Genomic DNA, 12827 nt, shown 5'->3' with positions numbered 1-12827 from the left:
GATAAGGTTTGGTTGGCCACTAAATTTCTACCTCGCTGGACACACTTAGGGAAATTCGCACCAAGATATATTGGACCTTTTCGAATCATAAAGAAGGTAAATCCTGTTGCATTTCGCCTTCAGTTACCTCCCTCTCTTAAACAGGTGCAACCCGTGTTCCATACCTCTCTTTTGAAGCCCTATCTTCTGGATCCATATAAGAGAAGATCCAAGAGACGATCCCAGGATGTGTCGTCTGAACCAGCTGAATATGAGGTGTCACATCTGGTAGATTCCCGTTACCATCACGGTATTCTACAATATTTGGTCCACTGGAAGGGTTATCCCATCGAAGAACGGACATGGGAGCCTGTGAGACACATTCACGCCTCTCGACTCATTAGAAAGTTTCACAGACTATATCCAGGCAAGCCCGGGGGCCCCCCGTGTAGAAGAGGGCATACTGTCATGACTTCAGTCGGGCGGCGTTTCTTTTCCTTATGGAGACGCCATTAACAGTTCCACCACGTCTGACGGCCGTCTGGGAGCACCGCTCTAGTGTTTTTCCAAGATGGCCGCCGGCGTTTACTACTGCCGGCTCATTCTGGCGTTCCTCGCGTTGCACCTTCACTGTTACTCTGCGTCTTGAAGGTAACGCTAGTGAACCTTTCCTCCGTGTGTTTTCTCTCCTGTGTTCCTTCCCTGTTTCCCGTCTCCCTTTGGCCTCCCGTTTGGAATCCCGTTGCTGTCTCGATCCGTACGGCTGTACTGGTCTCTCTCTCTCTCTCTCTCCGTTCCATTGCCCTTCTGACTTTCAGTCTGTTTTTCCCTCGCCCTTGCTGCCATATCCTTACCTCCTGGTACTTCCTTACTATCTGGAGTTTATTGTGCGCCCTCCTGGCTTCAATTGGTGCACTTATCACAGCAGATATTTTGGCGTCTCGTCTGCCTTCTGGTGATACTCCATTTGACCATCCCATCGAGCCATCCTCCGCTGAAAGAATATTCTCCTGGACTACGCTTTCAACTCTATCCTTCATCAGAACATCTCCTGCAGGGTTTTTTCTGCCCCTTTGGGCTTTTTCCCTGCTCAGGGGCTGGCTCCCAGGAGTCCCCGCTGTTCGTGTTATCTAGTTACCTGACAGTGTGGCATCCCAGGGAGCTCGCCCCTACTTACGTCAAAAGAAAGAAGTAAAGAGGACTGATAAAGTACAGACCCGAAGACGTTCTGGGAAGAGACCGGAACTACAAGAGAGGTCCACAGACGATTCAGGTGAGGAGGAAGGAGGGGATCGTTCGATCAACCTAGATAAACCTGACAGAAGCATTCTGATTTGTGACCACTTCTTTCTTTTCCTAAAAACCATCGCACTCCCCTTTTTGTATTAGTTGTAAGGTTTGGCAAAAGATTTCTTAGTATAGGCCCTTATTATTTGACACAACGCCACTAGCACTGCCTTATTTTCAATTGATGATCGACGCTTGCTCCCATCTTAGATTTAGATTAGGCGTTTTTCCAACCTGCATACAGTTTAATAAACACCCTTGGACTGTGATCACTTGTGTCTGTCTTTACTGTTGCCACCATGAGTTCCTTACAGTAGAAAAATAAGTTGAATGGCAGAATTAAATACTCAGCGGTGGAAAGTGAGATGTGTAGAAGGAAGACCAAAGAGCAGAGCAGTAATCAAGAAAGGCAGTCAGAGTTATATGTGAGGCAAAGTTTAGTGATGGGTCAAAGATGACCCTTAGATTGCGGGCAGAGGTGGGAAAACGGATATCCAGCGTTGATGGAAGGGGAGTAGGAGATACAGGTGGGAAACTCCGGATCTCAGTTTTTGAGAGATTAAAGTGAAGGAAGTGGCAGTGTATCCAATCCTGGAGAGCCGAAAGGCAGGGTGATACAGTGGCATGGATAGAATCAGAGAATGTTGAATAGAAGATCTGAGAATCATCGTCGTAGAAATGAGAGGAAAGATTGCATGATTCAATGATAGTGAATATAGGTATAGGATAGATGGTATCAGGTGATAATATCCCCAACAAAAATATTGCCATAAATAATGCTGTTTGGTTCGCCATAGGCGATATTTTTATTGGGGTTATTATGTGGGAGCGGGGGTGTCCCCCGCACATTAAAAAAGTGATGCAGGGGTTGCGGGGTGTCCCCCGCAGGGTCCATTGTGAAGTTCGCCGGAAAAATATGGCGATATTTTTGTATGGCGATATTTTTGCGGCGAAATTATCACATGGAACCGGATAGATGGAGTAAATCAGGGGGCCCAATACCGAGCCTTGAGGATCACTGTTTTGAAGAAGTTGAGGAGGGGAGCTGTGCCCGCAGATGATATGGAGAAGGAACATTAAAAAGAGAGGAACGGAAACAGTGAATCATAGAGGTATAGAGGCTTAGCAAAGTGAGTGAAGAATGTAGAGTGGGGTAGTCTACCATATCAAAAGCTACTGATAGGTCGAAGAGGATGAGGATTTAGTGTAATATGCAGAGGGAAAACAATTGGTGACACAAAGGAGGGCAGTTTTAGCATAGTGAGCGGGCGGAAACCAGATTGGTTCAAAGGAAGGAGAAATTGAAGATTAAGATAGGAAGAGATTTGAGAATAGACAACCCATTCGAGAAGAAAGGGAGAAGGGAAATAGGGCGATAGAGAGGAGTGGTTCAAAGATGGATTTTTTAAGATGAGAGTAATTAGTGCATGCTTAAAGGAGGAGGGGGAACGGTAGCTGAAGACATCAACATTTGGAAAGGGACTTCACAAACAGAAGGATTATGGGATAGACGGGGCGAAGGGAAGAGGGCATAGGGTCAAGGGGAGAGGCCGTGGGTTGGAGTGGGGAGAGAAAAAAGACTGTGTTTGAGTCAGTGAGGAAGGAGAACAAAAGAGGAGGAGCAGGGAGAGATAGGTTAATGGGTTCAGATGAAGGTAAAGATTGTGAAAGTAGGTGAGTTAGTGATGAATGCTGGGCAGAGACCATAGCAACAAAGAACTCTGCAAAGTCAAAGGGATAGGTAGAAGATGGGATAGAAAGATCAGAATCAGGAGAACAGTGCATCTTGTTGATAGCCTAGAAGAGGCAACAGGGTTGATGCGAGAGAGAGGAAGCAAGAGAGGAAAAATAGCGATTTTTTTTTTTTTTTTTTGTGGACAGGAGGGATGCATCATAGGAGGACTGAAGTACAGATAGGAGAGAATGATCGGAGGGTGAGCAAGTTCTTCCCCAGAGATGTTTTGCCTTTCAGAAGGCCGAACGGAGGGAATAAAAGCCAGGATTCCAGCCCCTCCACCTCCCTAATTACATTGTACATAGTTGCTGGGTACTTGCCAATTCCCAGCAGCCACACCATGCAGAATGCCTGTTTTATTTAATTACCCCCTTATTACTTAGGATATAATAGCTTTATAGACCATTCCTTTGGGACATTGAGGAGTTATGAGCTTGGTCTATAAAACCTGATTATGGACAACAGTCGCTGAACACAAGTGGACTATCTTTTGACTTGAATAGATATAACATTACATTAATACACTTAGTACATCAGAACTATGACATTCAAAGACAGCAGATATTCTATGGGTTCACATTGGAAAGAAAAACATTAATTCCAAGGTACTCCAAAAGTATGGTTCTTTTGGTTTGGATAAAATCATGACAAGCGAAAGAGGAAGGACAGAGAAAAAATTATGAGAAAGAAAGAGGGTAAAATGATTTTTAAGTACAAGATGACAGTTTTCGGATTAAACAAGGATTAGAATTAAATGTAAAAAATGTTGCTAAATGATTACGATATAATTAATAGCCCTAACAAATGGAAGCAACATGATGACGTGTAAAGTTTAAGTATTGGACTAATAATATGTTGTAAATGTAGTCCTTGAATCAAGTCAATACAAAGATTGGATCAGTAACATGGTTCAGATTGAATAAATAATTAGTAACTTAAACCAATATGTATACTGCTAACTATGAATTGACTAAAAGTCATAATAAATGGAAGCAACACAATGATATAAAAAAGGGAGGGCATTATTTATAGCGATATATACCTCAGAAATGGATAACATCGATATATCTCAGAAATGGATAAAAATATGCTCTTTGATAAAAAAAATCAACTAGCTTCGAGTGTTCAAAGAATTCCATAAGACATCATTTTATTATTAACTGTTCTTTTGGCATGCTTAAAATTGATTATTATTTTTGCATTATAGAAAATGTCAAACAACATAAATGGTACAAAATAGATTTAACAAATATAATGAGTCTGTTTTTTATTGAGTTAGTATTTGCCCAGTATTAAAAAAATCTCAAGTTTTACTAAAAAATAGCACACACTGTAGTTCATGATTTCATTATGTTATCATAAAGATTTCTCAATCATTTAGTAAAGTTATTTTCAATAGATGTGAGTCAGTTACTAATTTCATAAACATGCCCACTCATTTTGTGGTAGATTCCCATTTACACTAAGTTAAAAAGTAACCTTTAAAAATGGCAGAACCAGTAGTAAAAAAAGAAAAAGAAAGTCCAACATCGTTTCTAAAGATACACCTATATAAACCAAGTTCAAAATGGTGCCAAAGGACAAACACCACTCAGATGCTGCATGACATTGAAACAGTGATGGGAGACAACTAGTCAGATAAAATATGAAATGAGATAACACAGATGGTTGCATTTGTATGTAAACTGGAAAGTTATAGATAGCTTATGACAAAAGAATTTGTATACAAAACACTTAGAATCTGTCCCACTTTAATTGCAGAAATTTAAGAATATAAGAGGGAGAGAAAAGTTTAACCACTATACAAGAGGAATAGAAAATCACGATTTTGAGATAGGACAGGAGGTAAATAATGTGTCTTTAAATGTCTAATTTAAGTAAGAGGCATATAGCAAAATATGTATTATTCAGATTACTAACTTGATTTCTAATTGTGTCAAATTGGTGTCTTTCAAAAGTTGTGCAATTTGGCATTTGTGGATAAGTTTACATATGAGAAGTAAATGTATTTAAGAACGGTATTCAAAAGACATAATAAGGAAGGCAATGATGAAAAATTCCAAGTCACTTTTCTATGAGAAAAACTGAACATTATGATGTGGTTTTAAAAGGTAACTAATGTAGTATTTGTTTTTCTTATTTCCAAATGATTATGGCTATGATTTGCATGTATGATGCTTAACATATATTGTTAATTCATCAAAACACCTTTGTAATTAGCATTGGGGTCTGAAAAAGCACAACAGAAATAACATTGGATTTTTTAAATGGGTCAAAACGCATGTTAACCTATGAATTGGATAACAATATGGTGCAAGTTGAGTTAAAGGCTATACATTGGATTGATAATATGTTGTACATTGAGTAAATGAATCGAGTCAGATTAAAGATTTATTAATAATTTGGTTAAGTTTGCATAAATAAACTAAGAAGATTTCAGTCTGTTGCTTATTGAAAAGAATGTTGAAACCTGGTATATCTCTAGAAAAGGTTTTGTTTAACATTAAATGAACATTGTCTAAAAATCATTGGGAGTAAGAAAAAGTAGTTGATATCTCAATTTCTGTTCACATTTAGGATGGACAACAAATTGTTAAACATGAATGATACATTAGTTAATTGGATCTTCAGTTCCATCAATGGATGGAAATGATAACACTTCAGAATTTTATTTGTATATGGTACAATGAATGAATGGATATGATCTAAATTAGGACATGATAAGCCACATACGGAATCATCACAAATGATTACCAAATCTGGACTAATTAACTATGTAATGATTAATTATCCTTTATTAGATTACTTTTAAGTATTGTGTGTTGAATGGCTATGTCTGCAATAGAACACCACAATAGATGAAATCAAAACAAGAATATGTTGTGTGTTGGAACACATCTAGACATGGTAAAGGTGCATTCACATCATTTGCCAAAATCGTGTTGTTACAAAGTAAACATGGAGGTGTTCTTCCAATTGTTTGCTTTGGTTTCGCTTGCTTGGATGTCTTGAGAGCTGTGTTGGGGTCTGCCTGCTTTCTTTCTCCTCCCTATTCATGTTCTCTCTTTCTGGCTCCATTTTTCACTTTTGGTTTTCTCCTCACCCTTACCTATTAATTGAAAAGGATCTATCCTACTCTTTCTCCTTAGTTTCAACCTCACGTCTCTGCCGATTATCTATAATCTTCTTTGTCTTGATTATCTCCTTCTGTCTTCTTGTTCCAAACACTCTGCTCCTCGCTATGGCCTCTCTCGCTCCAGTTCTCTTTCCCCTTCATTCCCACTGGTGTCCCTTGCTTCCTTCTCACTCTCTCTGTAACCAATCTTTATCTTCCTCTTTGAAAGCTCACTGATGGTCTACGTTCCTTATGCTTCCCAAATGGTAACCCTTGTTTCACTCCCCAGGCTGATGCGCCTTCTTTACTGTGTACTCCTTTTTGTAACTGATCCACTCTATCTGTACTACCCCATGCTGCTTCCAACTTACCAGGTCTTCTTCCCTGCAGTCCCTGGCTGTTGTGATCTCTTCATCGAGACCCTCTCTGGTCCAAGTTTCTCAAGGTCTGCTGCTTCCTTCAGGCCATCTCCCCCAGTTCTGTCTTTCTCTTCTAGTCAAGCCCTTCTGCTTGGGGTCTTCCAGGATTCTTCTTCCTCCACAGTGCTCTTCCCAGGACTTTCCAAGTCTGCTTGTGCTGGATGCCTCTAATCTGGTGACTGTGCCTACACTTAGGTGTGCTAGGCTGCACATGTGTGCTGTGGTCTGTGCTATTCTCCCCTTGGCCCATGTGGCTAGGTTAGGTGGTCCACCAGGAAGCTGCCTAAAGCTATATAAATGTCAGCCATCAATTTTTATTTCATAGTTGCTTTTGCAGCATGGGATTTTCAACCCCCTCACCTGACATCTCTTTCGAAGCTGCCTGCTGCTATCTTTGTGTCTCTATGTCCAGCATTTGTTTCCTTCTACAGAAACCCTCCGGTAAAGTCTGGAAGTGTTGGTTAGATTTGTTTTCCTTTGAGATTTCTTTGTGAAAGACTTTAGATTTGGTCATAACACAATAAAATAAAATTAAAAGATGGTGGATTTACTGTGCACTAACAGTCAATTCATAAGTATGTGTTTGTTTTCCTTCTGCATCCTTTCAAGATATTATTTAAATGGTTGTAAGAAGCCACTATTACTTAAACCGTGATGTAGAATATTATATTGCAGCTGATGTACCTTCCAATTGCTTTTTTGGTAGCTAAATGCAAAGCAGTCATCACCTACAATCAAGGAGTCCGGGGTGGACGAGTCGCAGAGTTGAAGAAGACAGTCGATGAAGCTGTAAAGAACTGTCTAACTATCACAAAAGTCTTTGTAGCCCAGAGAACAGACACAAAAGTCCACATGAGTCATCTTGATGTGCCTCTGGAAGAAGTAAGTCTGACATGCATAGCATTCCATTGATCTGTCATTGATGTCCATGGGGACGAGAAGTCCTATTTAGTTATAAAAACATCTGTAAAAGCTATAGCCTATACTAATTCCTTTATGGGGTATGTAGGATCTAAAGTGTATGTTAACTCTATAAACCCTTTAGTAATGGCTTCTGTCCCAAACATTACTTAGTCCTCATCATGTAAACCAGCAGAATGGCCAACTAGCCTCCTGGAGGCGCACCATTACTGGAACAAGTATCTGTGAAAGAGGTGTGTCCTGTACGAGCGGGAGAATGCCAGACGTGTCTTCCCATCTAAAGGCCTGTACTGGGAGAGTGTAAGAAGGCCCAGCGGATGAGTAACGTGACCTGGGCAGCGCAGCAGCCCGAGCACGAATGGAGTACCTCAGAGGACCGAGGCGAGCCCCGAGAAGGAGCTGCCCACCGGATCCAGCACAGTGGAAGCAGAAATGAAAAGATGCTGGCAGATGCATAGTCCGTTTGACAAGTTACTTAAGTTGCTCTGTGATGGGAGGAGGGCCGCCAAACCACACACGCTTCTCAGGGAGCAAAGCTCATCAAAAAAAGGTAAGTGGTGGCTCCAGACAAACAGGAGGTCAGCAGCAAGGTGAGAAATAGAGAGAAGAGCCTTGAAGCGGAAGTGAAGATTGGAGAAGTCCTTGAGTGGGACGTGTAAGGGATCAGAAATGAAAGTCGGACACAAAGTTGTCATGTTTTTGGTTAAAGATTTGTATTCAACTTAAATGGGTTGGGAAATGCCTATCTCACCGTATTTTAAAGAGGGGTTTCCCTACCTAGAATCAAAAATGAAATATCTGTTTTTGTCTGGATGTCATAAATCAAAAGCCGTCCTCGTGTCCAAATGTTCTATCCGGACTCTCACACTATAAACAAAATAAAGCGAAAAGGGAAATGTATTTAGCCTGGGTTCTTAAATAAAAATAGAACAGATCCAACGTAAATGTTCTCCAAAATGGAAAAGGCCTGATTTCCAGAGGGGGATTCCCTTCCCCTGGATTCTTCACTAGTATCACAAATATTGTTGGGTCTAACAGTTCTTTGTGTCTTTCTTGGCCCACAGCAATCCTGTTAGATAAACTGTCCAGCTGTTTGTCTTTAACAAAAGTTCCTTCTTTTAACCCTTCCTTGTTTAACAAACACTGTTTCTGATTGACACTCCTTGTAGGTTTGCAATTTGCCTGGTATACTCCCCTGCCAGAACTCTTTATATACTTTCATCTGCCTCGTGTACGCTTGCCATGATTTCTCATGCATTATAGTTCTTCTTCACTTCCAAGTAGCATATACCTTTCTTAGCTTAGTATATGTACTTGTTTCACAGTTCTCTTAAGCTTTCCTCACATTTGCATTAACTTCTTATTGGGGCCTGGGTTGGCACTCTGCCCTTTCAACTCAGAAACAATCTTCTTACTATTTCACTTACCATAAATTCACAATGTTCAAATTCTCTTGGTCACCGAAACGGCCCAGGGTCCCTGCTCTGCTTGGGCTGACTCACCGGCTCTCTGTAGTATCTTCGGTCTTGCCTCGTGATTATGCTGCATACCTTTGCCGGTTGCTTACCACTCTGGGCGCTTCTGACATCTCTCGCAGCTCTGCTCCTGAATGCAGCTTCTCTTCAGTTGCCGGTAAATCCAATGCTGCTAATCCAAGCGGCTGGATGCCCAGGAATCCTCTCACGGTTAATGGCATTCTCCACAGCATGCCTTGCTCGTATAATGCTACATTCCTCTCTGCAGGTGAGCCCCTTTGCTCTGCCACACCAGCTTGCCTCTCCAGCTTCCACACACCGGCTCATGCCTCCAGCTTCTGTCAACCTTCAATGGAGATGCCATGTCTTCTTGTTAGCTCTCTCTCATGGTCCGGTTACCAATTTTAATGGTCCCACGCACAAGTGTTTTCAACCAACATCTAGCATGCTCATTAAGCTTGACGCTCCTGCTGCTCGATATCAATTTCTTCATTCTCTTCGTCTCAGTACTTAGGTGGTTGGGGAAATTGAAATTCACTGATATTAACTGATAACTTTGGTGGTTATGGGAATTGATGGTTTCTGATGCATGGTACTTGGAGTGTCTTTCTTAATGATTCCATATGGATGATTTGAGACAGACATGGTAAGACAACAATACAAGGGTATAACATTCAACAACTTTATTGGTAGTTTCGGGGGATCAGAAAAAACTCCTGTCTGGCCCTATAGCTAATGTGGGAGTAATCTCAACCATCAAATAAAAAGAAAACAGTCCTAGTCAGTCTGAGTCAAAATATAAATGGCCTAAGCTAACAAAACCTAACGTGCCCTCTCTTTTAGTATACAAAAAGTGTAAAGGGATGTGTAAAAGGAAAATTAGTGATGCAAAATCAAATGTCAGAATGGCTTCTTGTACTGTCCAAGATATCTCCCTTCCCCATGTTTTAAGCATGTGATTTTCAGGTCTCGGACAAGTCAGCGACACAATTCTTTGAGCAGGCCACGCTTTGGCTGTTGAATGCGCCTTACGTTTCTCACAGTTTGTGGTTCTTAGTACACAGTTCAATGAGGCCCCTTTGGTTCTCCTTACACGAGTACCAGACTTCCCTCCGTCGGGCTCGAGTTCCTCTTGTTTCTCTATGGGGTTCCCTTTCCCAGACTACAGCCTCTTCTCACAGTTTCAAAAACAATTCTTCTTTCTCTTTCCGTAAGAATGTACTGGTTTCACAATTGCCTTCCTTCGCAATAAACAAAGTGCATCTTGGTTCCTGTATTCGACAGTTTCTCAAGTTTACAAGCGCCTGCAGTCAGACACGGGATTGTTCCACTCGCTACTTTCTTACACCTTTCATAATCTGTTGCACGGCAAGTCCCACACTGCCTTTTCTCTTTGGGTGATTCATTGGACTGCAAGTTCCATGGTGCTTTTCATCGGGTGCTTGGATATTCCTCCGCTTTCACTTTCACAGTTACTTTTCACTGTGCTCTGCAAATATATATACTGTGTTTCTTCCTTTGCATGCGACCACATTGATTCTGTATGTCCGGGTGCCACATGCGATTACTTTGAAAACAATGCAAATAGACTCTTGAAGACTTTTTGAAACTGCACCATTATTTCCCTTGGCACATGACCATTTCAACTATCGCTCATAGTCTTTCGTTGTTCATTTATACATTTTGGATTCTCAAAAAGTTCAACACTGGGCTCCCTTGAGCCGTGCTACTTCACATAGATACAAAGTCTCATTAGACAATGTTTCTCTCCCTCGTGGTTACACTCCAGCTGGCTTTCCTGCTTTCACGCTTACCGGCCAGAGTCGAGAGATGTCCGATCTGCTCTATGGGTCTCAGTGCAGCTTCCCAGCCAGGTGAGGGCCTCCTCTTGTCCTTGAGAGACTCCAGGGCAGCTGCCTCATTAAGGGAAAACAAACACACTTGGCAACTTAGAGGTGAGGGAGGAGGTTGGAGGCCTCCAAACATTACCTCCTCCTTTCTCTGCCTTGCACACTTAGCAGGGAGCTCCTGCTCCACACGCTGCCAGCGTCTCCACCAGTTAGTCTTGGGCTTCACAGGGTTCTTGGTCCTGCTCTGTGTACCACGGCTCCCCTCTGTGTCTCGTCTTTTCCTCTCTGTCAGTGTGTCAGCACTTGCGGATCCCCTGCTGGTCTCAGCCATGCAGCCTCCCTGTACCTTTGCTGCACTTTGCTCACCTCCCCCTCTGAGTTTGAGCCTCCTCCCTTCATACACCTGCATCAGGTTAGCAGGCTGCAGATGTGGAATCAGAGGGAAGGTTGCCTGACCTTCAATTAACTTAGCTTTGGGCATGCCTGATCTTACCTCTGGAGGGAGCTTAGTCTTAAAGAGACAGTCCGTTGGATGTAGGTTCCCTGTGTATGATGGTGTGCTGCAGGGAAACCTTGGGTAGTCAGTTGGAAAGGGAGCATTATGGGAGATGTAGTGTCCCCTTGGAATTATGTTTGCATTGAGATTGAGGAATGGTTTTGTTTTCCTTTGATGTTTTCACTTTCGTTTCTTTATGGGGAAAGGGCTGGGGTAGGGGGTGTTAGGGAGAATTCTCATTTCATGGCTAATTTCCCTTACCTAGTGAGTCCCTCAGCAGCTTTGCTGGATCTTTGGAGTTGTTTCTTTCCACTAGGTAAGAGTGTGAGCTTTTCCCCCACTCTTACTGGTATTTTGCTATGTGTTTTTACCTGTTTTTGTGATTGTGGGCTCTGGAGTACACCACTTCAATAGCCCCCCTCTTTGTGTGTGTCACACAGCACCTTCTGTGCAGTGAGGCAGGGTTGTCGTTCAGACTCCCCGACTCCATTTCTGAGGCGACTACCGTCCCCCAGAAAAGGGTAAAGTTACCATTAACTTAGTCAAATTTAACCACAGATCAGTACACACCATCTTACATGGAGTGCTGTAAGGGTTAACTCTTAACTCTTTTTATCAGTACCTCACAGAGCATTGTTTCGCTCTTTTTTAACATTTAGACATGGCTGGTGGCAGTGGTATCTACCCTAATTTTCTACCGCGGTTATCTTATATAACCGTGGTAATATTGTAGGCTAGTGTGTTAGCCTCGAACTTAAACCCGCTCGACCAAATACTTTTTCTTTTGGCTCCGGTGCAGTTTATTCACCATTTCTTTGTGTTAAAACCCTTCTTGTGTTTTACTTTGCGCGGCAAGCCAGGTTTGCCTTCTTTGTTCACTGTCTTTTGGCGGGCTTCTACCTAGAAGCTCTCCTCAGGGCGCCTGGGTGTCTAGGTGGGCTGAATGTGAGGGAGGGGTGTAGTCACCCCCTGCACAGGGTATCCTAGGAAACCCAATTTGCACTTTTTCATGATTGGCTGAGGTGGTTGTCCGGGCTCGACAACCCCCCTGCTGTGTGATTGACAGCCAGGCTGTGTGAATGGGGGTTTTTGTGCATAAAAGGCAGGTCTCTTGGGCTGGAAGTCAGAGAGTTGCCACTGGAACTACAAGGAACCGACGAGAAGCGGAGGAGAGGTGGACTGCTGCAACCACCCCGTACCAGTGAAGCCCTGCTGCAGTCCTGAGCTATCTACCCTTCAACGACTACGAGGAGATCCAGTCCGGAGTCTTCTTCCCTTGAGCCTGGTGGGGATAACCAGCTCATCTTCTTCAGCCAGAGGTTGCTTTCGTGGTCGAAATCGCTGCACACTGCTGTAGTGGTCCGCATAGCCACCTGAAGAACCTCTCCTGTTTTTAAGGAGCGCACCTTTTATTCATTGTGTATGATGGTGTGCTGCTGCCGGTCTCATCCCTGTGTGGTGCGGAACCCCTCATCGTCCTTCTTTGTGCTGAAGCTGCAGGAAAGCGTGGGTCTGCAGGAAACCAACAGGAACTGCCGTGGCACCAGCTT

The 12827-nt window shown here is 42.7% G+C and overlaps 1 protein-coding gene across 1 annotated transcript in view; it reads left to right on the top strand.

Moving 5' to 3' along the window:
* ACSS1 (acyl-CoA synthetase short chain family member 1) overlaps positions 1-12827 on the top strand; it is a 968098-nt gene that overhangs the window by 261960 nt on the left and 693311 nt on the right. The window contains exon 4 of the mRNA XM_069606883.1: positions 7242-7417. Within this exon, the coding sequence (XP_069462984.1) occupies positions 7242-7417 (176 nt within the window). The remainder of the gene's footprint in view (positions 1-7241; positions 7418-12827) is intronic.

Source organism: Ambystoma mexicanum, chromosome 4p, assembly GCF_040938575.1.
Source record: "Ambystoma mexicanum isolate Mex_15411 chromosome 4p, UKY_AmexF1_1, whole genome shotgun sequence".
Taxonomy (NCBI): Eukaryota; Metazoa; Chordata; class Amphibia; order Caudata; family Ambystomatidae; genus Ambystoma; species Ambystoma mexicanum.
This window is presented reverse-complemented; position numbering and strand designations above follow the sequence as displayed.